The 22705-nt window shown below is 50.7% G+C and overlaps 1 protein-coding gene across 1 annotated transcript; it reads left to right on the forward strand.

The window, feature by feature from the left end:
- Nucleotides 1-6797: 6797 nt before the first annotated feature.
- Nucleotides 6798-16169, forward strand: SLAMF8 (SLAM family member 8). The gene is made up of 5 exons (XM_005310861.4): nucleotides 6798-7097; nucleotides 10382-10708; nucleotides 11740-12045; nucleotides 14029-14142; nucleotides 15442-16169. The coding sequence occupies exons 1-5, from the start codon at nucleotides 6944-6946 to the stop codon at nucleotides 15498-15500; spliced, it is 960 nt and encodes a 319-aa protein (XP_005310918.2). The 5' UTR covers nucleotides 6798-6943; the 3' UTR covers nucleotides 15501-16169.
- The last annotated feature ends 6536 nt before the right edge of the window (nucleotides 16170-22705 follow it).

Raw genomic sequence — 22705 nt, forward strand, 5'->3', positions numbered from 1 at the left:
GGTTCGCTGCTGACTGCCCTTATATACCAGTCAGACCTACTCAAGGCCCACCTGGAACAAAGCACTCCCAATTCACACTTTTCAAACAAACAAGCAATCAATCAAGCACACGGTCAAACTGACCAACTGTCCCAGCAGCAGGCACTCAGATACTCACCAACACCAATAGGCGCCAACATTCCCCGGTGCTGGCGGGTGCTCGCACCCCCCTGCCCTCGGCCCTGCCCTGACCCTGCCCTGCCCCCATTCCAATGCCTTCCTCAAAGTCCCCACCCAAACTCCACCCCCTCCCTGCCCCGATTGGACCCCCTCCCCAAATCCCCGCCCCGGCCCCGCCTCTTCTCCGAGTGCGCGGCGTTCCCCCTCCTCCCCCCTCCCTCCCAGTGCTTGCCACATGAAACAGCTGTTTTGCAGCGCAATCGCTGGGAGCTAGGGAGAAAAAAAGGGCACGCAGCGCACTCAGGGGAGGAGGCAGAGGTGAGCTGGGGCGGGGTGGGGAGCTGCGGTGGATGCAGAGCACCCACCAATTTTTCCCCGTGGGTGCTCCAGCCCCAGAGCACCCACAGAATCGGCGCCTATGTACACAAGACAGACAAACCCTGGAGTAGATTCCAGGGCACTAACAAAATGATAAATACACCAGATACGCAGCAACCCAGCCAGACCATGGCTTGTCTTGCCCCTTGGAATCCACTGCACAGAATATCCCTCAGCCTCTTCTGCGTCCAGAGCAACAAAGCTGAGCAGAAGCAGCCTGCTGGGAGCTCATTTCCTCCTGTGGTTTCAGCAATTTTATCTAAAGGCTGCAAAAATTGTTATCTGAGTTGAGAAGAGGAACCAGAAGAAATATTTGTATCTACCCTAGCTCTAGCTCCAAGGGAAGAAACCAGAGCCCCCAGGGAGGAGATATCTGCTCCATCCATCCACTGTGACACTAGGGACACTAGCAGACACACACGTAACAGGAGCCAAGGGCTGGAAGGCGCTGTTAGAACAATTCAGAAAGGAAATATGACACATTTTAATAGGGATGGGAGCTAGTCAATGGACCACGGTTCCCAGGGTGATGGATCCTTCATCACCTGGAGTCTTTACATCAGAGCTGGATGTCTTTACAAGTCACCAGACCTCACAGTGTCACTTACGTAGTAGGGGAAAATGAGTTCCTAATGCTGCAGTCCCTGGGTCAGGGTCTCTGGCCTGGGTTATGCAGGAGCTCAGACTGGAGGACTGAAATGGCCCCTTCTGGCCTCAACATCTGGGGGTGAGATTTTCATTATCCATTTGTGCCTTTGAAACCCCATCCCCACTTTGAATCTATAGCAGCAGTTCTCAAATTTTAGCAACCCAAGCTTCCCCATTATGATTTAATTTTTTTCACAGACCCCCAAGGCCCCTGCTCAGCTCCAGGCCCCACCCCCATTCCACCCCTTCCCCCAAGGCCCCACCCCGCCCTCGCTCCACCCCTGCCCCTCCTCTTCCCCGCCTCTTTCCGCCCCCTCCCCCGAGTGACCCATACCCGCTCCTCCCACTCCCTCCCAGTGCCTCCTGAACACCGGAGGTACTGGGAGGAAGGGGGAGAAGTTGAGGGAAGGTGAGGGGGAGAGTTGATCAGCAGGGCCCACGAACCCCCTGGAGTGCCCTCAGGGACGCCAAGGGGTCCACAGATCCCAGTTTGAGATACGCTGATCTATAGGTTAGTTATAATTACTAACCTTTTGCCTCAGGTTCTTAAGTCCAGCAACCAAAAGTTCCTTTAACATGACCTTCCTTTCTCCCTCTACTGCACCCATTCACAGTTGTTGTCCTTGGTCAGGGAAGACCCCTAGTTCAGAGGTGCATTGGTGTGTGCTCACCTCTTACCCTGGCGGGGGGCGGGGGTGGGGAGGGCACTGTGCTTGCTTCACTCTGCCGGCCACTCTCCACTCCTCCAGCTGCTCACCATTCCACCAGCCAGCCGCTCTACTCTGGGATGTCTTGAGGTCCCACTACTTAACACAGCTGTCAATGAGTTCAGCTCACAGTGGGGAAGCCTCACTGCTAGTTCAGACTGGGAAGGTCAGACTTGCATCAGAGACATTGTCCCAAAGCAGGCCTAATGCTTAGGCCTGGTTCTCAGTGATTTTAAATCTAGTGGTGTGTAACAAGACTCTCATTTGAGTCTTAATCAGCTTTGTTATTACCCACTGAAGATAGAAGAGGCCAAATACCCTTAGATTGGAGAAAGAAGGCAGAGAAGAAAGAAAAGGAAGGAACCCCACCCCCCTCAATTCCACTGGCCTTTGGTACCCCATCCCCTGCCCAGCAAGTGCAGTTTAGTTGAGGGTGAACCCCTTCAATCAGCGCATGCCAAGCACAGTTCTGCTGCTCTTGATTCACACAACAAGGATAACAACCCTTTAGTACCCCTGCCCCTAGTAACAACATGACTTCTGATCCAACACCAGCTAAAAGTGATCATTTGGACAAAGCAGTCTCCTCATGCTGAGCACCTGGGCAGGATGGGTGTGCCCATGCAAACAAGGTGGGTGGCAACCTGGGCAGCAGTGACCATGAGATGGTATGGTTCAGGATCCTGACAAAAAGAAGAAAGGAAAGCAGCAGAACATGGACCCTGGATTTCAGAAAAGCAGACTTTGACTCCATCAGGGAACTGGTGGGCAGGATCCCCTGGGAAGCTAATATGAGGGGTAAAGGAGTCCAGGAGGGCTGGCTGCATTTTAAAGAATCCTTATTGAGGTTGCAGGAACAAACCATCCCGATATGCAGAAAGAATAGCAAATATGGCAGGCGAACAGCTTGGCTTTACAGACAAATCTTTGGTGAGCATAACCACAAAAAGGAAGCTTACAAGAAGTGGAAACTTGGACAGATGACTAGCAGGGCCGACTCTGGCTTTTTGGCCACCCCAAACAAAAACAAAAACCAAAAAAAACTGCGAGGCCGGAGCCAGGGTGCAGGGGGGACTCCCTGTGCTTCAGATGTGCCCCAGCTAGCGGGGGGAGGGGAAGGGAGCGGGGGGAGAGAGAGAAGGGGGGCGGCCAGGGCTTCAGCGTGGCGCTGCCACGCGGCCCCCCCCGCCATGCCCCCTGCCGGGAGGGCTCCGCACCGCTCTGGTCGGCTGGGAGGGAAGGACACGGACTGCCCTGCCGGGCTTGCTGCAGGGCGCTCCCGTCCTCCACGCCGCCGCCCCCTACAGGGCGGCTGGAGCGGAACAAAAAACAAACAAAAAAAACAAAAAACCAACCAAACAAAAAAGCGGCCGTGCCGCCCTAGGATTGGGCGGAATGCCACCTCATACAATCTGCCACCCCAGGCACCAGCTTGCTCGGCTGGTGCCTGGAGCCGGCCCTGATGACTAGGGAGGAGTATAAAAATATTGCTCGAGCATGTAGGGGTGTAATCAGGAAGGCCAAAGCACAATTGGAGTTGCAGCAAGGATGTGAAGGGCAACAAGAAGGGTTTCTAAAGGTATGTTAGCAACAAGAAGGTCAGGGAAAGTGTGGAACCCTTACTGAATGGGAGAGGGAACCTAGTGACAGATGATGTGGAAAAGGCTGAAGTACTCAATGCTTTCTTTTCCTCGGTCTTCACGGACAAGGTCAGCTCCCACACTGCTGTGCTGGGCAACACAGTATGGGGAGGAGGTGAGAAGCTCTCAGTGGTGAACGAACAGGTTAGGGACTATTTAGAAAAGCTGGATATACACAAGTCCATGGGGCAGGAAACAATGCATCCGAGGGGGCTGAGGGAGGTGGCTGATGTGATTGCAGAGCCATTGGCCATTATCTTTGAAAACTCGTGGCGATCGGGGAAGGTCCCGGACGATAGGAAAAAGGCTAATGTAGTGCCCATCTTTAAAAAAGGAAAGAAAGAAAATCTGGGGAACTACAGACTGGTCAGCCTCACCTCAGTCCCTGGAAAAATCATGGAGTGGGTCCTCAAGGAACCTATTTTGAAGCACTTGGGGGAGAGGAAAGTGATCAGGAACAGTCAACATGGATTCATCAAGGGCAAGTCATGCCTGACCAACCTGATTGCCTTCTATGATGAGATATTGGCTCTGTGGATATGGGGAAAGCCGTGGACTTTAGCAAAGCTTTTGATACAGTCTCCCAGAGTATTCTTGCCAGCAGGTTAAAGTATGGATTGGATGAATGGAATATAAAGTGGATAGAAAGCTGGCTAGATCATCAGGCTCAACAGGCTCGATGTCTAGTTGGCAGCTGGTTTCAAGCGGAGTGCCCCAGGGGTCGGTCCTGGGACCAGTTTTATTCAACATCTTCATTAATGACCTGGATGATGGGATGGATTGCACCCTCAGCAAGTTTGCGGATGACACTAAGCTGGGGGAGAGGTAGATACGCTGGAGGGTAGGGATAGGGTCCAGAGTGACCTAGACAAATCGGAGGGCCAAAAGAAATCTGATGAGGTTTAACAAGGACAAGTGCAGAGTCCTGCACTTAGGACAGAAGAATCCCATGTACTGCTACAGACTGGGGAGCCAACTGGCTAAGTGGCAGTTCTGCAGAAAAGGACCTCGGGATTACAGTGGATGAGAAGATGGATATGAGTCAATAGTGTGTCCTTGTTGCCAAGAAGGCTAATGGCATATTGGCTGCATTAGTAGGAGCATTGCCAGCAGATCGAGGGAAATGATTATTCGGCACTGGTGAGGCCACATCTAGAGTATTGCGTCCAGTTTTGGGGCCCCCACTACAGAAAGAATGTGGACAAATTGGAGAGAGTCCAGCGGAGGGCAACAAAAATGATTAAGGGGCTGGGGCACACGACTTATGAAGAGAGGCTGAGGGAACTGGGGTTATTTAGTCTGCAGAAGAGAAGAGTGTGTGTGTGTGGGGATTTGATAGCAGCCTTCAACTACCTGAAGGGCGGTTCCAAAGAGGATGGAGCTTGGCTGTTCTCAGTGGTGGCAGATGACAGAACAAGGAGCAATGGTTTTAAGTTGCAGTGGGGGAGGTCTAGGTGGGTAGTAGGAAACACTATTTCACTAGGAGGGTGGTAAAGCACTGGAATGGGTTACCTAGGGAGGTGGTGGACTCTCCATCCTTAGAGGTTTTTAAGGCCCGGCTTGACAAAGCCCTGGCTGGGATAATTTAGTTGGGGTTGGTCCTGCTTTGAGTAGGGGGTTGGACTAGATAACCTCCTGAGGTCTCTTCCAACCCTAATATTCTATGATTCTAAGGTGAGCTCCTGAAGTTCTCTTCCTCAGCCCATCACTATATGTCAGGGGAGAGCTCATTCAGAGCCTGATTACACTCACATTACTCCAAAGCAATCTGGTGTAAATCAGGAGGGGCTGCACTAGAATCAATAAGATTTGTGGAGTTAGTAAAGGCCAAGCAGGGGAAATACATGACACAATGCAACATCCATGAGTAGTGCTTTCTCCCACCTCCAATTGGCAAGCCCACTCCATGCCTTCCTGGTAGACAATCACCTGGCCTCAGTTATTCACACCTATATCACCACCCATCTGGATGACAGCAGTGTAATAGACCTGGGCATGAAGCCTTCAGCCCTTAGAAAACTCCATCTAGTACAGAATGCCTCAGTGCATCTCCTCAAGAACACAGGCTACCATGAGCCCATCAGACCCTACACAGACTCCTGTTAGAAATGTCACAACTGGGGCTTGGGCAGTCAGACCTGGTGGTCACAGCCAAGGGGCAGGAACAGGTCAGGAAGGCAGGATCTGGGTAGAAGTCAGCAGAGCAGGGCTCAGGTGCCTGTCAAAAAGGCAGGGTGCAACAAAGCAGCCAGCCAGGAACTAATCCATTTGCACAAACAACTTTCTGTGTCTCCTTCTGGTTTAAATAGTGCAGCTGGACCAATCGGCATGGCCAGTTGCTCCTCCAATCAGGACTCATGTGGGTGGTGCCTTTATTGGGCCAGGGTTCCATTAGCCACTCAGCCCACTAGTTGCTAACAAGCCACTGGGTGGCAGCCAGGGGGCAAAGGTTGCTTGGGAACTTATGCACCCCTGTTCAGGACCTGTAGTGCCTCACCAGACCAGGTGCAAGGTCTCAGCCCTGTTTTTTGGGACACTCAATGGCCTGGGCTCAGGCACCTAAAAGAAGCTCTGCTTCTCAGGTCCATAGAACCATAGGATTAGAAGGGACCACCAGGGTCATCAAGTCTACCCCTTGCCAAGATGCAGGATTTGTTGTGTCTAAATCATCCCAGATAGATGGCTCCAGCCTCCTTTTGAAAACCTCCAGTGGAGGAGCTTCCGCAACCTCCCGAAGCAGTCTGCTCCATTGTGCTACTGTTCTTACCGTCCAATGGGATTCTCCGCCGGCAGGGAAAGCTCATCTGTGCTGGAGACAGGGCTTCCTCAGGGGCCAGTCCCAGACTGTGGAGCAAACTCCCCCAGGAATTATGGACTCACCACTCCCTGTGCCAGTGGTATGGCTCTGCCTGGCCTGCTCTGAAAGAAACAGGACCTTTAAAAACAGCCCCTCCCCCCAAATCTCTCCCAAAGCACCCCTGCCCTGGCACAAAGAGTTCTCCCTCTAGGAAGCCAGGATCATGTTACTTAATGCTCGGCTGGAAGGCACCCAGATACTTGGGTCATGGAAAAACCATTCAATAGGACAGAGTTCACCGAGGTCCTAGCTGTGCCATGGTGCTTTGGTCTCATCACTAGCAGTGTGAATCGTGGACCCATGGGCCACTGGCATCTTCTCTGGAAACATTTTGGGCTATATTGTGCTCCTCCCCAGCCAATGCAGCCTCCATGTGGCCTGGTACCTGCAAGGCATAGTCTGGCCCTATCCTGCCTCCCCTGAGGGGCCAGCCACTGCTCTGGTGTTGTGTAAGACCAGAGTCTCCAGCATCTGTCTTGGGCCCATTAGCTGCTCCTGAGAACTACAGACTGAGCACAGCCTCTCACTTCTGCTTTGAGCTGCGGGTTTGAGTGATGACAGAGAAGAGGGGATTTCCTGTGGGAAAATCAGGCAATCCCATTGCAGACATCAACAAGAGCTTTCATTTTCTCCAGAAAAAGCACCCTAGCAGGCTCTGGAGCAGCGAGATGGTGGCATGGCTGGTGCTGGCTCTGCTCCTGCACAAAGGTAAGAGTTCTAACCCCTCCTCACCCTGCTGTTACTTACTGCAGTCTCTGCAGACTGACCTTTAACCAGTGAGTGGATGGAGATCTGGCTCTCAGCCAGTCCCTGATGCTAACTCAGCCACAGGGCTCACCACAGAAGTGAGCATCACTGGAACACGTCAGACCTGTGTGTGTATCAGCGCGAGGGGAGCAGCTCCTTCCACCCATGGGAGCAGCCAGCAGTGTTGCAGGGCAGCTGGGTGAGCCATATGAACACGTATGCCAGTGCAGATTTACATGGCTCTCTGTGGGTTGCTGCAGATTCATGACTAGTTGTAATAGTGCTTAGCAGCCCCACCCAGGGACCAGGACTGTGGTGCTAGGCACTGTACCCAGAACAAAAGGACAGTCCCTGCTCCAAGAACCTGACAAAATATATTAGAGAGACAAGGGGTGAGGTAATCTCTTTTATTAAACCAACTTCTGTTGGTGAGAGAGACAGACTTTCTAGCTTACACAGAGCTCTTCTGCAGGTCTAGGAAATTTATTCAAAATGTCACAGCTAAACACAACTGGAACAGATTGTTTAGCACATTTCAAGAGACCATTCAAGGTGAAATGGCCCCTTAACACCTCTCCACTCATGGGTGGGGGAAGCTGCAGAGGAGGCTAGTGGGTTACAGATTGTTGTAATAAGCCACAAGTCCAGTAAAAAGAACAGGAGTACTTGTGGCACCTTAGAGACTAACAAATTTATTAGAGCACAAGTCCAGTATCTCTGTAGAGTCCATGATTTTCCGTGTCTAGCAAAGTTATGAATTTAAGTTCCTAGGCTCATCTTTTGAAGGTGTTGTGCAGGTTTCCTTTGAGGCTGAGGACTGAGAAATCAGACATGCAGTGATCACTTTGTGAAGTATTTTTGCCTTCTATCATTTTTCTGTGTGAGTTCATTGGAGAGTGTAGTGATTGTCTGGTTTCACCCACGTAGTGGTTACTGAGGCATTTAGTGCACTGGATGAGGTACACCATTTGTTTTAAGTATCAGGGGTTAGCCGTGTTAGTCTGTATCCACAAAAAGAACAAGGAGTCCGGTGGCCCCTTAAAGACTAACAGATTTATTTGGGCATAAGCTTTCGTTGGTAAAAACCCCACTTCTTCAGAGGCATGGAGTGAAAATTACAGATAGAGGCATAAATATATATTGGCACATGAAGAGAAGGGAGTTACCTTACAAGTGGAGAACCAGTGATAAAGGCCAATTCAGTCAGGGTGGATGTGCTCCACTCCCAATAATTGAGGAGGTGTCAATACCAAGAGAAGGAAAATTGCTTTTCTAGTGAGCCAGCCACTCCCAGTCCCTGTCCAAGCCAAAATTGATGGTGTTAAGTTTGCAAATGAACTGTAGCTCAGCAGCTTCTCTTCTAAATCTGTTTTTGAAGTCTTTATGTTGAAGGATGGCTACTTTTAAATCTGTTATTGAGTGTCCAGGGAGATTGAAGTGTTCTCCTACTATCATTTAGGGTAGGTCTACACTTACCTCCGGGTCTGGCGGTAAGCAATCGATCTTCTGGGATCGATTTATGGCGTCTTGTCTAGACGCGATAAATCGATCCCAGATCGATCCTGGAAGTGCTCACCGTCGACGCCGGTAGTCCAGCTCGGCGAGAGGAGTACGCGGCATCGACGGGGAAGCCTGCCTGCCGCGTCTGGACCCGCGGTAAGTTCGAACTAAGGTACTTTGAATTCAGCTACGTTAATAACATAGCTGAATTTGCGTACCTTAGTTTGACATGGGGGGTTAGTGTGGACCAGGCCTTTGTTTGATAGTCATGTGTAGGACCCATGGAAGGGGTCTTTAAAGGTATGTTTTGGGGGATGTTGATCAGTGGAGCTGTGTCTGCAGGTTTTGCATCTGTTGTTCTGGCAGGGTCTGGTGCCGCTTTGAGTTGGTGGGTTCTGGTCTGTGGGGAGCTTACTTCTGATGATGAGCTTGGTAAGGTTCGTGGGAGGGGGGGAGTGCTTCAAGGCCCAAAGAGGGGGCTCAGGAAAAAAATATTTCAGGATGTGATACCCATCGAGTATGGGCTGTAATTGTTTGGTGATACCCCATATGGGTTCCAGTGTGGTGTGATAGGTGACAACTAGAGGTGTGTGGTTGGAGGGGATTCATTTCTGTATTGAAGCAGGCTCTCTTGGGGTATTTGGGTGGCCCATTCCACAATAAGATCTACTTCTCTGGTGGAGTGTCCTTGTTTGGTGAAGGAAGTTTTAAGCGTGTTAAGGTGTGTATCCTGGACTTTTTCCTTGGAGCATATTCTGTGGTATCTGAGGGCTTGGCTGTAGAGAACAGATTTCTTGGTGTGTTTGGGGTGGTTACTGGATCTGTGAAGGTAGGTGCAGTGATCCGTGGGTGTCTTGTATACAGTTGTCTGTAGGGTTCCATTGTTGAAGCTGATTGTGGTGGCGAGGAAGCTGATGCTGGTGTGGGAGTGTTCTGGAGAGAGTTTATCTTTGTGAAATGTCAAATTTTGTTTGTGTGCGGGCCTGGACCTTCTTTTTATTGGGAGTCTCAATTTGCAGCATTTAACTTTAAAAGGATATGTCAGTTAAATATCTGACTTCAGCAAATTCCCTTGTTGCTACATCGCAGGCTGTATCTGGAGCAAGCTGGGGGCTGCTTTGTTGGTTCCTGTCTCACCATAGTAGCAGCCACCCTGCTTCCAACTGCTGGGACATTCGCTCTTAACTGGCAACCTGCACAGAGATTTTTAAATGGGGCTTGTGCTCTTTTTAGATTCTTTGTGATGGAGAAAGAGCAGAGAGGTGTGGGACGGGTGCGGTTTGGAGGCAGGGAATGGGGAGGGTGATTCAAAGTTTGTTGTTTGATGGTTCTTTTTTGCCTTAGGAAAGTCTGGTCTTGTTTTTGCCTGGAGGGCCCCTGGGCATCTGTGAGCTTCCCAGTGGGTGCCTGCTGGGGAAAAGGCCCTAGCACTCCTGTGACATGGATGCCTTTGGTCCTGGCAGCCTCACCTTCCCAGGGCACCGCAGATGGGCAGCCTGTAGGTAGGGGAAGAGGGAGTTTGGGAAGGTGACACCAGAGACAAGGATGGGAGAGGCTGTGGGGACTCTGCACTGGCCACCACAGCCAAGCCAGGCTCAGCCAGGGAGATGCCAAAGATGCCCAGGGAAGCAAGGAGAAGGCTGCTTTGGGGAGAGGAGAGCCACTGGGGCCTCAGATATGCTGCTTCTATCCCAGCTCCTCCCATAACCCTAACATGAAGGCGTCTGCCTGTTGCCTCGTTCCAGCCCCACCGGCCACAGCCCGTGCCACCGTGAAGGTGACAGGAGTGGTGGGGAGAGCCGTGACTTTGGGAGCCGACGTCCCCCCAGGGTTCCAAGTCAGGGATGCCATCTGGAGGTACCTGGCGCCAGCAGAAGAGCTAGTGGCCACCTACTTCAGGGGCTCAGCGGAGACCCTATACCAATCCCGTTTCTATGGGCGGAGCCGGCTCCACGGTAACCTCACCCTGGAGATCAGTCCGGTGGAACTGGGAGATAGCGGCACCTTCTCAGCCCTGCTGGTGAACACACGAGGACAGACGGAGACGCGCGTGCTGCACCTGGCAGTCTATGGTACGCCGGGTTGGGCTCCTGTTTCCTCGCCACTTAAGGGCAAGAGGGTGATATGCTTGGAGCAAGGCCAAATTCTCCATGGACAAACACTCTGTGCAGTCTCACCCGAACCAGCAGGCAACAACCCGGCGCCACCTCTGTCCCTCCAGGCTGCCAGGCCCAGCAGCTGACTCTGACAGAGGCCCCGTGAGAGAGCTGGGGCTGCTGAGCTGAGCTCCCAGGCAGGCACCCACCCTATCCAGACTCCTTGGGTTTTTATGTTCTAATACAAAGCTCTGGGGGCAAATGTCCTGCTGGCCTGGCAAAGGGGCATTAGCCTGTGGTGTGAGGCCTAGCCCAGCCTCTGCTGCAGAGTGTATAACTCGGAGATCCACAGGTTACAAGGCCAGAAGGGATCATGTAGTCCACCGTCCACTCCCTGCATAACTATGGAAGGCGAGAGCCATTGCCATTATGGGGCTCACCAACTGGGGAGCCAGAGCCAGCCTGCCCCGGGAGGTGACTGTGTGTCCCATCGCCCTCATTCTGGGCTCCCACTAGGCATGTCCCAGAGGGCAGAGACGGGGGAGCACTGCCCTTCTGCTAACCAGGAAATGCTGTCACAGTCACAAGGCAGCATGTAGGGAACTTGGGGTTGTGACTTCCCAATTGCCTTTATTTCTGCTCTTACAAAGCACCTGCCAGGCTGACACCACAGCCCTTTGGCTCTAGATGACGAGGGACCCTATGAGATGGGCAGTGGATGAAGCTGCCCTCACTGGCTGTCACAGCCTCATACCCCCGTGCCCCTCTCCACACATACACGTGGGGCTATTAGGGCTGAAGTTGGAAAGCCCTGCCCAGTGGGAGAGCAGCATCAAACCTCCAGACAGAGCCCGGTGTTTCTAGGGGTAGATCTGGTGAAGAAGTGCAAATGGGTGTATTCATGTGCTAATACCAGGTAGTCCCCTGGGGAGGTGGGGTTTAAGTATCCAGCCAGGGGGAGATTACTGGCTTTGACCCCTCTGCTGTTCTGTCTGCTCTGTGTCCAGAAGTGGTTTCCCGGCTGACACTGCAGGTGTTCACATCGGAGAGCAGCCGCAGTGGCTCTGCGAGGGTCTGTGAGGTGTTCCTGACCTGTGTGGCGGCTGGTGGCACCAACGTAACCTACAGCTGGGACAGGACGGATGGCGAGGTGCTGAGCATGGACAAGCACTCTCTCTTTGAGGCTGGCCTGGTCCTATGGGCTAAGCTGGACCCATTGGATAGGCAGGTGTCCTACACCTGTACTGCAGCCAACGCTGTCAGTCGGGAATCAGCTACCATCGCACCCTGGGAACACTGCCAGAGGGAAGCAGGTATGTCATGTTTCACCCAGCTCCCATGCCCAGCCCAGTGCCCAGCCACTTGGAATGAGCCAATAGCCCAGCTGTCTGCAGCCAGAAGACAGTGCCCGGGAGATGGATTTTGTGGGCGGGCATTTACTTTTGATATCAGATTTGCCACCATGTGAAGGTGGATGAGGTGGAGAGGGAGTCACGCTCCCTGGCTGGTGAATCTTCACTGAGGATTATCAACCAGAGAGTCTAAAACTACAGTCATATCTAGAGTGTTCTGAGTGATCCAAGCCCTGGTCAGACCCCCACCTGGGGGCTCTTGTTTACCTGCACAATTGCTCAGTTTAAAGGTTGGGAGTTGGCTGCCCATGTCAGCACCTCGGTACCGCAGCTGATATTACAACCAAAGGGAGTGCATGAGTAAGGGCCACATTCTGCTCATGTTTACATGGTTGTCAAACCAGAGTCAGTCATTGGCCTCACTCTGCATTTTCACCAGTGTAGCTGAGAGTAGACTTTGGCCTGGACTGTTGCAAACACAGGACAAGATTACACAGGAAAAGTCCATGGAAGGGCCAGGAAATTCCACAAATCTTAAGCTGCAAGAAATCCTCCCCCACTCTGGATCGCAGAGGAACTTCAGCTTCCCCCGCGTTTCCTGCTGCCTCAGCTCACTCTTGGCACCGTCAGCAGGTGGGGGAGGCGGGGTGGTGTTCGGAGAATACTTCTCCTCTGACTTCTCCTGCTGCTGCTACTTTTAGCCGGGTTCAGTGACTGTCCTGGCAGAGCAGCAGGAGGCTGCGGATCAGCACCAGGGATGGCCGGGAATCAGGGGCGGCTCTAGGCACCGACAAAGCAAGCACATGCTTGGGGCAGCCCATTTGCAGGGGCGGCAGTCTCCAGCATGGGAGCTGAGAACCAACAGGGGGCCCTGGGAGCTGTAGTTCCTTGATTAGCTCCCTGCCTATAGAGCCAGCCCCTGCAAATGGGCTGCTGTTACTTCATTTCTCCCAAATCAAATATACTGATCCACTGTAACTTGCTGTAGAAAAAGTAGGATAAAATTGAGCAAGAAATGTTTCCCAGTGGTTATTAGGACTGGAATTGCTATTTTCAACAGCCATTGCCCTTTTTTTGTTTTGTTTAAAAGGAAGACAGTGATATTGCATTGGCAAATTCCCCATAGAAAGAAAGAGTGGAACAAAAGAATAATAAAGGCACCTCAACTTTTCCTCGTTTATGTAGGACAGTCTTATAATATGCATCCAGACATCCTCCAATCACACAAGCTGAAAATTGTTCCACTTTACTGCAGTTCTATAACCATATGGGAACCAATTCTGTCTGTGTTCTGTGCACACCCAAAATTCCTGCTGAATGACCCTCCCTGGGAGTGAGTTACCAGTGACCCAGGGCTGCGGCGGAAGGATGGTGCAGGGCGGGGGGGGGGGAGCCCAGGGCTGGGGCGGCAGGAGGTGTGTGTGTGGGGCAATGGTGGGGGGGTAGGGGGAGCCCAGGGCTGGGGTTGCAGGAGGTGTGTGTGTGGGGCAACGGTGGGGGGATAGGGGGAGCCCAAGGCTGGGGCGGCAGGGGGGTGCGGGTCGGGGGGGAGAGCCCAGGGCAGGGGGTGCGGGTGGTGGGGGAGAGCCCAGGGTGGGGCGGCAGGGGGGTGCGGCGAGGAGCCCAGGGCTGGGATGGCAGGCAGCCAAAATTCTTTTTGCTTGGGGCGGCAAAAAACCTAGAGCCGGCCCTGCTGGGAATGCAGGCTAAAGTGCAGACAGGCTGAAGTGCTGGGCAGTCTGAATTTCCCTGTTACTCTCCTCCCGCACTTGGTCATGGCTCATGGAGTGTGAGAGGCTTTTATGGTGCAGCAGATGGCTGGGATTCCTGTTCCCAGTGCCCGGCGCCAGCACAGTTACAGAGCCGGTGCGTACTAGGCCAGGGAGGGGTTCCCTGCCCAGCGGAGCCCACAGCACTCATGACATCTTCCTCTTCCCTGCTCAGGTTCGGAAGATGCCGTGTACGACTATAGGAACATCCTGCTCATTGCTCTGCCCCTCTCTGTCCTGGTTCTGGCAGGGGCTGTCTTCGGGCTCCTTCTCTCTTGGAAGCGCTCAGGTAGGAGCCATCTATCTTAGGAATCACTGTTCACTGACCTTGCTCTGCCAAGCACTGAAGAACCCCTGTGTGAGCTGTACACACCTGCAGGAGGGGCATGCACTGCCAGGAGAATGTGGGGGGATGGGCAGTCTGATACCACGGGGATGGGCATGGTGCAAATCCCCAGGCAGACGGATAGGAAGGGAGGGAGGTGTAGGGTGTCACAGCGCTGCTCTGTCCTTGTCTCCCACATAGAAACCAGCTCTGCCTGTGGGGGCAGGTTTCCAGAGACAACACGAGAGCTCGATGCTCAGTCCGCATTAGCCTAATGTGCCTTTGGAAATCTCCCCCTTAGGAAATGAAAGTGGGAACTTCCCACCCCCACTCCCGCCCCCGGCAGCTCAGGGGCTGTGACACAAACAGGGAATCTGATTTTCATAGCTCTACGCACAGGGCTTCCCTTCCCCTCTTCACTCAAGTGGAATCTGATGTCACAAGGCCAGTGTGAGGGGCCTTCTACTACCAGGCTGGATTGTGGCCTCTACAGCCTTGCCAGCCTGGCTGGCCCAGTGACCAAGCCATGGCCCCAAACCTCCTCCCCATAAGGTGCTAGCATTAGACTGCCAGGCCAGCCCCACCCAGTGGCTCCACTGGAAGGCAGGGACCGGCTGCACCATAGTCCCTATGAGAGAGTTTCAGGGGGTGGCTTCCAGCTGCTTTCAGACAACGACCTGTAGCTGTGGTGTAATGGCCATTTGGAAATATTCCCGCTGGTTCCCCACTCAACTCGCATTTGGAACCAAGCTAAAGGGCTGTTTGTCTGCTGGGGCTGCTGGCTCCCTTGCTGAAGCTCACAGGGAGCAGAGAGAGAATGCCACTACTGTCTGATTGAATCTCCATTAGGGAGACTCTGTAGGGACAGTTGTGAGCCAGTTGGGTAGACGAGCCGAGTCCCGTGGCAGTTGGGTCTTTTGGCTGAGACCTTAACACCTGTCCTATCTGTGTAGACATTGTGCGTCCCATGACTCTGTTAGTGTTAGAGTTTCCCCCGCGATCTTGGCCAAAATTCCCCTTGCCGCTCTGCTGCGCCAGGTGTCTGCTGCCTCCCAGCTCCCCAGACATTGCCTCATTACACCAGCAGTGCACGTCTTTAGCCCGTGAGGCCTTGCGAGGTGCTACAGAAATGCAAAGGTGTGCTCGCCCCTCGTGTGTTTGTGTGTGAATGGTCACTGGGCAGAGAACAAATATATTTAACACACACCCCTCCCCGAAAGCTCTGCTACTTTTGGGAATGACATTTGTTTTCCCCTTCCTTAGGGAGGCAAAGAGCGAAACCGCTGTTCGACGCCTCAGAGTCTGAAGTGGCCCCTATCTAGGAATTGACACTGCGTGCAGAGCAGAGGCGTGTCCTTTTGGGAGAGCAGCCCTCCTTTCTCTTTGTTGCTGGCGAGGCAGAAAGCCCACATTCTCTTTTCTTCTGGAGAACTTCTCAGGGGGCTGCCAGCTTCCATTGACAGCTGGGTGACTGTGAGAGTCACTGTGGGTCAGGATCCCAGCACAGACTTGCTTTCGGCCACAGAACCATTAACCAGCTCTCAGAGCAGTCGCTTGCCCTTTGCACCGTGTTTCTCTCTCAGTTCCCCACAGACCCCCACCTTAAAAACCAAGCAGACATTTTTTACTGAATTTGCTTGTATCTGTCTACAATTTTCATCAGCATTGCTGAATAGACTTGAATAGTCCTCTGCTCAACAGCATCCTCCGGGGAACTCAGACCTCACTAGGAAACCCATTCGAAGGCCTTGTCTTCACTGGCAAAAAAAGAAACAGGGATGTCCTTACCTAGAGTTTGCTGACTCGAGGTGACTGGCTCAAGGTGTAACTGTAGGGAAGGCAAGGCAGTTTGTCATTTCACATGAGGTGGCCAGTTGAGCTAACCCTTGGCCCTCCCATAGTCTTTAACTAACCAGCTAACTCGGGTGAAGATGCCAAACCGCCGTTTCTTTGTGAGGGTTTTACTTCTAGCTCCTACATTCATAGATTCTAAGGTCAGAAGGGACCACTGAGAGCATCTCAGTGGTCCCTTCTGACCTTAATGTAGGAACTAGAGTTAAAACCCTCAAGAAGACACAGCAGTTTGGCATCTTCACCCGAGTTAGCCGGTTAAAGACTGTGGACCACTGAGAGCATCTCACCTGGCCTCCAGGATAACACAGGCCAAAAAACTGTCCCCAAAATGGTTCCGGCTTGAACTAGAAAATACCTATCAAGTTAAGAGCACTTTTTTCCCAGTGAAAACAAGCTATGTTGGGTGCTGAGAATTCTTGAGTATCTGGCCCTTATTTAGGTGTCTAACTGAGAATGGAGCCTTTACGAAAATGCAGGTCCAGCTGTAGCTGCAGAGTCCCTGGCAATCTGGCCCTCGCTCTACCTACATAGGTACCTGTTACCACTCTCAAGACTTTCAAAAGAGAAGTTTATCTGAGTATAAAGTACAAATTGTCTTCAGCATGTTCAGAAACTGCTTGGAAGTTCAGGGGCCTGGAATCCACTGTTAGAAGTTGTGTGGTAGACCTGGAAAAGGATTGCAACATTCCATGCATACACGTATATTCACACACACAAACATGCGTGCGCACACACTCACGCACACACACACTCTTTCATAGCACTTGTTGAATATGAGTGTATCTTCAGTAACTGTAACTGAATGTGACCAGAAAGTATCTGTTCATTATGTACGTTGTGTGATTTTTTTAAACTGTGTAAGATTTATGGAAACACATGTAAGATTTATGGAAAAGAATTAGAACTACGTATAAAAGACAAATTACAAAAATCTCCACCCAGATTTGAAGCTGCATGTTTGAAAGTGTGACCAAAGGTTTGCAATGCTCCCAGTAATGAGTTGACAGTAAAATGCTGAACGGTTCAGTATTACATGTATTGTAAAATGGTATATGCTAGCTAGCTCAGTCAGTAGAGTGTGAGATTCTTAATCTAAGGGTTGTAAATTCAAGCCCTAAATTAGACACTTGATTCTACTGCCTTAAGCATATTTTTGGGGGATTGGGCTAGAAGACCTCTTGAGGTCTCTTCCAACCCTAATATTCTATGATTCTATGATTTGGGCAGTTATATGTGATATATTCAAAAACACCTGACAAAACACCTAGCTGAGGAACTTTCTAGACAGTTAATGCTGCTTTTCAGTAGCTTTTGGAACACTAGGGACATTCCAGAGGACTGGAAGAAAGCAAATGTGCCAATATTTGAAAAGGCTATGCAGGACAACCTTTGCAATTATAGACCAATGAGACGGACATCAGCTACAGGCAAAATAATGGAACGTCTGATACAGGACTTGATTGAGAAAGAATTCATAGAATCATAGAATAGAATCATAGAATATGAGGGTTGGAAGGGACCTCAAGAGGTCATCTAGTCCAACCCCCTGCTCAAAGCAGGACCAATTCCCAACTAAATCATCCCAGCCAGGGCTTTGTCAAGCCGGGCCTTAAAAACCTCCAAGGAAGGAGACTCCACCACCTCCCTAGGTAACGCATTCCAGTGTTTCACCACCCTCCTAGTGAAATAGTTTTTCCTAATATCCAACCTGGACCTCCCCCACTGCAACTTGAGACCATTGCTCCTTGTTCTGTCATCTGCCGCCACTGAGAACAGCCGAGCTCCATCCTCTTTGGAACCCCCCTTCAGGTAGTTGAAGGCTGCTATCAAATCCCCCCTCATTCTTCTCTTCTGCAGACTAAACAATCCCAGTTCCCTCAGCCTCTCCTCATAAGTCATGTGCTCCAGACCCCTAATCATTTTTGTTGCCCTCCGTTGGACTCTTTCCAATTTTTCCACATCCTTCTTGTACTGTGGGGCCCAAAACTGGACACAGTATTCCAGATGAAGCCTCTCCAATGTCGAATAAAGGGGAATGATCACGTTCCTCGATCTGCTGGCAATGCCCCTACTTATACAGCCCAAAATGCCGTTAGCCTTCTTGGCAACAAGAGCACACTGTTGACTCATATCCAGCTTCTCGTCCACTGTGACCCCTAGGTCCTTTTCTGCAGAACTGCTACCTAGCCATTCGGTCCCTAGTCTGTAGCAGTGCATGGGATTCTTCCGTCCTAAGTGCAGGACTCTGCACTTGTCCTTGTTGAACCTCATCAGGTTTTTTTCGGCCCAATCCTCTAATTTGTCTAGGTCCCTCTGTATCCGATCCCTATCCTCTAGTGTATCTACCACGCCTCCTAGTTTAGTGTCATCTGCAAACTTGCTGAGAGTGCAGTCCACACCATCCTCCAGATCATTAATAAAGATATTAAACAAAACCGGCCCCAGGACCGACCTTTGGGGCACTCCGCTTGAAACCGGCTGCCAACTAGACATGGAGCCATTGATCACTACCCGTTGAGCCCGACGATCTAGCCAGCTTTCTATCCACCTTACAGTCCATTCATCCAGCCCATACTTCTTTAACTTGGGGGCAAGAATACTGTGGGAGACCGTATCAAAAGCTTTGCTAAAGTCAAGGAATAACACATCCACTGCTTTCCCCTCATCCACAGAGCCAGTTATCTCATCATAGAAGGCAATTAGGTTAGTCAGGCATGACTTCCCCTTCGTGAATCCATGCTGACTTAAAGGAGGGTAGTGTAGTTAATGCCAATCAACATGGATTTGTGGGAAATAGATTCTGTCAAACTAACCTGATATCATTTTTGGATGAGATTACAAGGTGGTAGGTAAAAATAATAGTGTTGACTTTAGATACTTAGAGTTCTGTAGGGCGTTTGACTTGGTACTGCACGACATTTTGATTAAAAAACTAGCCTGATACAAAATTACCATGGCACACATTAGATGGATTAAAAATTGTCTAAGAATGTGATTATAAATGGGGATCATCATGGAGCAGGTGTGTTTCTAGTGGGGTCTTGCAGGGATCAGTTCTTGGCCCTTTGCTATTTAACATTTTTATCAGTGACCTCACAGAAAACAGAAAATCATCACTGATGAAGTTTGCAGATGACTCAAAGATTGGTGGCGGGGTAAATAACGAAGAGGACTGGTCACTGGATGGTAATATTATAAATGCCAGTCAACATGGTTTATGAAAAATAAATCCTGATAGCAAAAGGAAAGGCATTAAACCAAGAGGGTTTTGATGTGCTGCCCTCAAAAGATTGGCTAAACAGTAGTGCATGACCAGGGTATGAATGAGGATGCGCCATTTGAAAAGGTTTGCTGAGTAAAGGTGGAGCTGCTGAAAAGACCCTTCAATCTTTCCTTGCCACCACCTGTAATCAAATGGCTTACGAAGAGATGTTACATGGGCAAGGTTGTAAAAACCCAATACACAACTATATGGTTGGTGCAACCGATGTCTGAGACCCTAGAACCATGCAATGAGAGCCACACAACCATGGTAATGGATGATGAATGTGATCATGAGGACAGCTCTTGGACTCAGCTGTTGTTTGAGATGCCAAAACCTAATCAGGAGACCCCGAATAATTCCAATGGCAGGGTGCATAGGGCCAAATCACAGCTAAGTTGCAAGTAGAAATATCTAAGGGTAAACAAGTATCAGAGGGGTAGCCGTGTTAGTCTGAATCTGTAAAAAGCAACAGAGGGTCCTGTGGCACCTTTAAGACTAACAGAAGTATTGGGAGCATAAGCTTTCGTGGGTAAGAACCTCACTTCGGGTAAACAAGAGGTGCTGATGATAGAAACTGGTCACAGTCACAGGCTAGGGAATGTAGCACCCAGTCAAAACTTTGGTGGCTCAAGAGCATCAGCTAAGGAGGCCTCTTGACACACAACACAAGGCAAAGGTTTTAAGCACGTTATAAAAGTGAAAATGGTGCCTTATCTGTGTTTCTTCAATATATCTGTCAGCAGTTGAGCGATGACTCTTCAGAGGCCTTGGAGACTTTGCTTACCATCCCAGTGAGTACGCCCCTTTAACAAGCACTGTGCATTTGTTTGTGTTTGTGTAAGGGGTGTGCTGATAGGGACCCACAATGCCCTCAGTGCTGTAGGCGTAGGACTGTGCTTTGATATGATTTGCAAGAGGTGGAGTCAAGTAGATCTGCGCTGGCCTGGTCATATGACACCATACCCCATAATGGGGCGTTCCATAAAAACACACTTCCCACAATCATTTCCAATTGACATTTTATTTGCAGTCTCTCAGCTGCTCAGAGATTTATAATAAGAAATACAGGTAAGGCACCATTTTAGTTTTTATAACATGCTTTAAACCTTTACTTTTTGTGTCAAAAGGCCACATTGGCTCATTTAGGTCCATTGAAATCAGTGGAAGTTAGGACCCTAAATACCTTTCATAGGGTTGCCAACCCTCCTGATTTCGCTGGAAGTCTCCCAAAATTTTAGGCTGCTAGAAATCCGGCGGCGCAGTAGGGCTAAGGCAGGCTTCCTACCTGCCCTGGCCCCATGCTGGGGGTGGGGTGGGGCAGGGGTCTCCATGCGCTGCCTGTGCCCCAAGTGCCACCTCCACAACTCCCATTGGCCGGGAACCTTAGGGGTCCATCAGTGTAATCAAGAGAGTCCACGAACGTGCCTGCAACCAGAAGTGATGGGGGGTGGGGGAGATGCGGGATCACATGCCCTCCCCAGATTTCTGCCTTCCATTTAGCATTAGCCCCTCAGTACCTAACAAGTACCCTAAAATAGTTGCAAACCAGACTTGATTGTCAACAGCTGTAATGAAGAAAGAAGAACATCTGGTGTGAAATGCATGACCTTGGAGCCAGTGATTCATTGTAGACCTTCTTGAAACCCTGGAAAGATATCCTGTCTACTGTACTGTGCATTCTTTCTGTCTCTTCCTGTGTACTTCTCTTCTTTTTCACATTAAAGTCATTCGGCATCATAATACCAGCCTCCTGGTTTTCCTTTCTGCTCCATTTCTCATTTACAAACTGTGGCCCAGATTCTCAGAACTCCTTAGGCACCTAACTCCTATTGCAATCACTGTGAGTATGGCACCTACGGCTATGTCTATGCTACAAAGTTAAATTAATTTAAGTTACGTCGACGTACAGTCACCGCTGTAATTATATCACTGTTGCATTTCCACACCAGATGTTTGGGGAAGGGTTTGCAATGCATCATCAGGGCAGGTTCAGTGTCACATGATGCAAGTTTCTCAATCCCATCATTCAACGGGCATCCTACGAGGTTTCCAGCTGCTTTTCAACTGTCCTGTGCAAAATGCTGCTGTTACTGTCAAGCTAAATCTTAATTCCAGCCTCGTTTCACTCCAAACATTTTCCACCTCCTCCAGTAACGTGGACCCTTCACCTGTTAAGCACACATTTGCTGAGTGTGCGGTGAAGGTTTCTCGTATGGCACACGTTATGATGAATTTTGCCAGTGCAGCATCATAGCATACGTGCAGGCAGCTGGAGCAGCCTCACCTGCCCCAGAGGTCTCAGCCAAAGTCACACACCCCTATTCCCACCACCGAGGTATTGGTGAAGCACACAGGGAAACTCAGGCACACACAGCATTCATGCAAAACAGTAAAACTCACATAGGCTGAAGAGTCCCGAGCTTAGCCTGGAGAAATGATGCTTAAACTCCTTAAAGCATCCTCCAGCTGGCCAAGCCAGAGCAGGCCTCAGCCAAGCGGGACCGGCTCCATCTTAGGCTCTGTCCTTCTCTGACAGTCCCAGGTGGGAGCAGCCAGCCTCTCCAGATGCCCGCTCTTGTTGGAGTCGGTGCGCAGCTTCCCTGCTGAGAGGTGGCAGGGGACCGAGCCGGTGGCTGGGATGCTGATAAGGAGTCGCTGTCAGCTGGTTCCAGCCAGCTCCTTAGCAGCCCATCCATTGCGCCCCAGACTAAAAGGTGACCGCCACACCTCACATCTCCTGTGCCGGCCCAAAGCAAACTTAACCCTTCTCCAACCCCCGGGGGAAAGTACAGAGGGAAACTCATAAAAATATTCCAGAAAATCCTCATTTCATCACAGATCCATCCAGGCAGACAAAGCAAGAGAGAAATGCTGTCAAGTGGAGTCAGTATTAACTTGGCCTGTTAATATCTGTGGCCGGGGGAAGGGGATTCAGAAACACAGAGAGAGACACTCAGCCTTTTGGGCACATTTAGCCCAATCTCTTCCTAAGGCAGACACACTCCTTACAAACCTCGGTTGGCATCTGCTTCCCCTGGGAGATGTGTTTGTAGGACTACAGGGTTTGCCTTAGTGTATGTCTACACTACGAAATTAGGTTGAATTTATAGAAACTGGTTTTATAGAAATTGGTTTTATAAAGTCGATTGTGTGTGTCCCCACATAAAATGCTCTAAGTGCATTAAGTCGGCGGACCGCGTCCACAGTACCGAGGCTAGCGTCAACTTCCGGAGCGTTGCACTGTGGGTAGCTATCCCACAGTTCCCGCAGTCTCCGCCGCCCATTGGAATTCTGGGTTGAGATCCCAATGCCTGATGATGCAAAAACAGTGTCACGGGGGGTTCTGGGTACATGTTGTCAGGCCCCTCCCCCTCCGTCAGAGCAACGGCAGACAATTGATTCGCGCCT

This window comes from Chrysemys picta, chromosome 20 (assembly GCF_011386835.1).
Source record: "Chrysemys picta bellii isolate R12L10 chromosome 20, ASM1138683v2, whole genome shotgun sequence".
In the NCBI taxonomy this organism is placed as follows: Eukaryota; Metazoa; Chordata; order Testudines; family Emydidae; genus Chrysemys; species Chrysemys picta.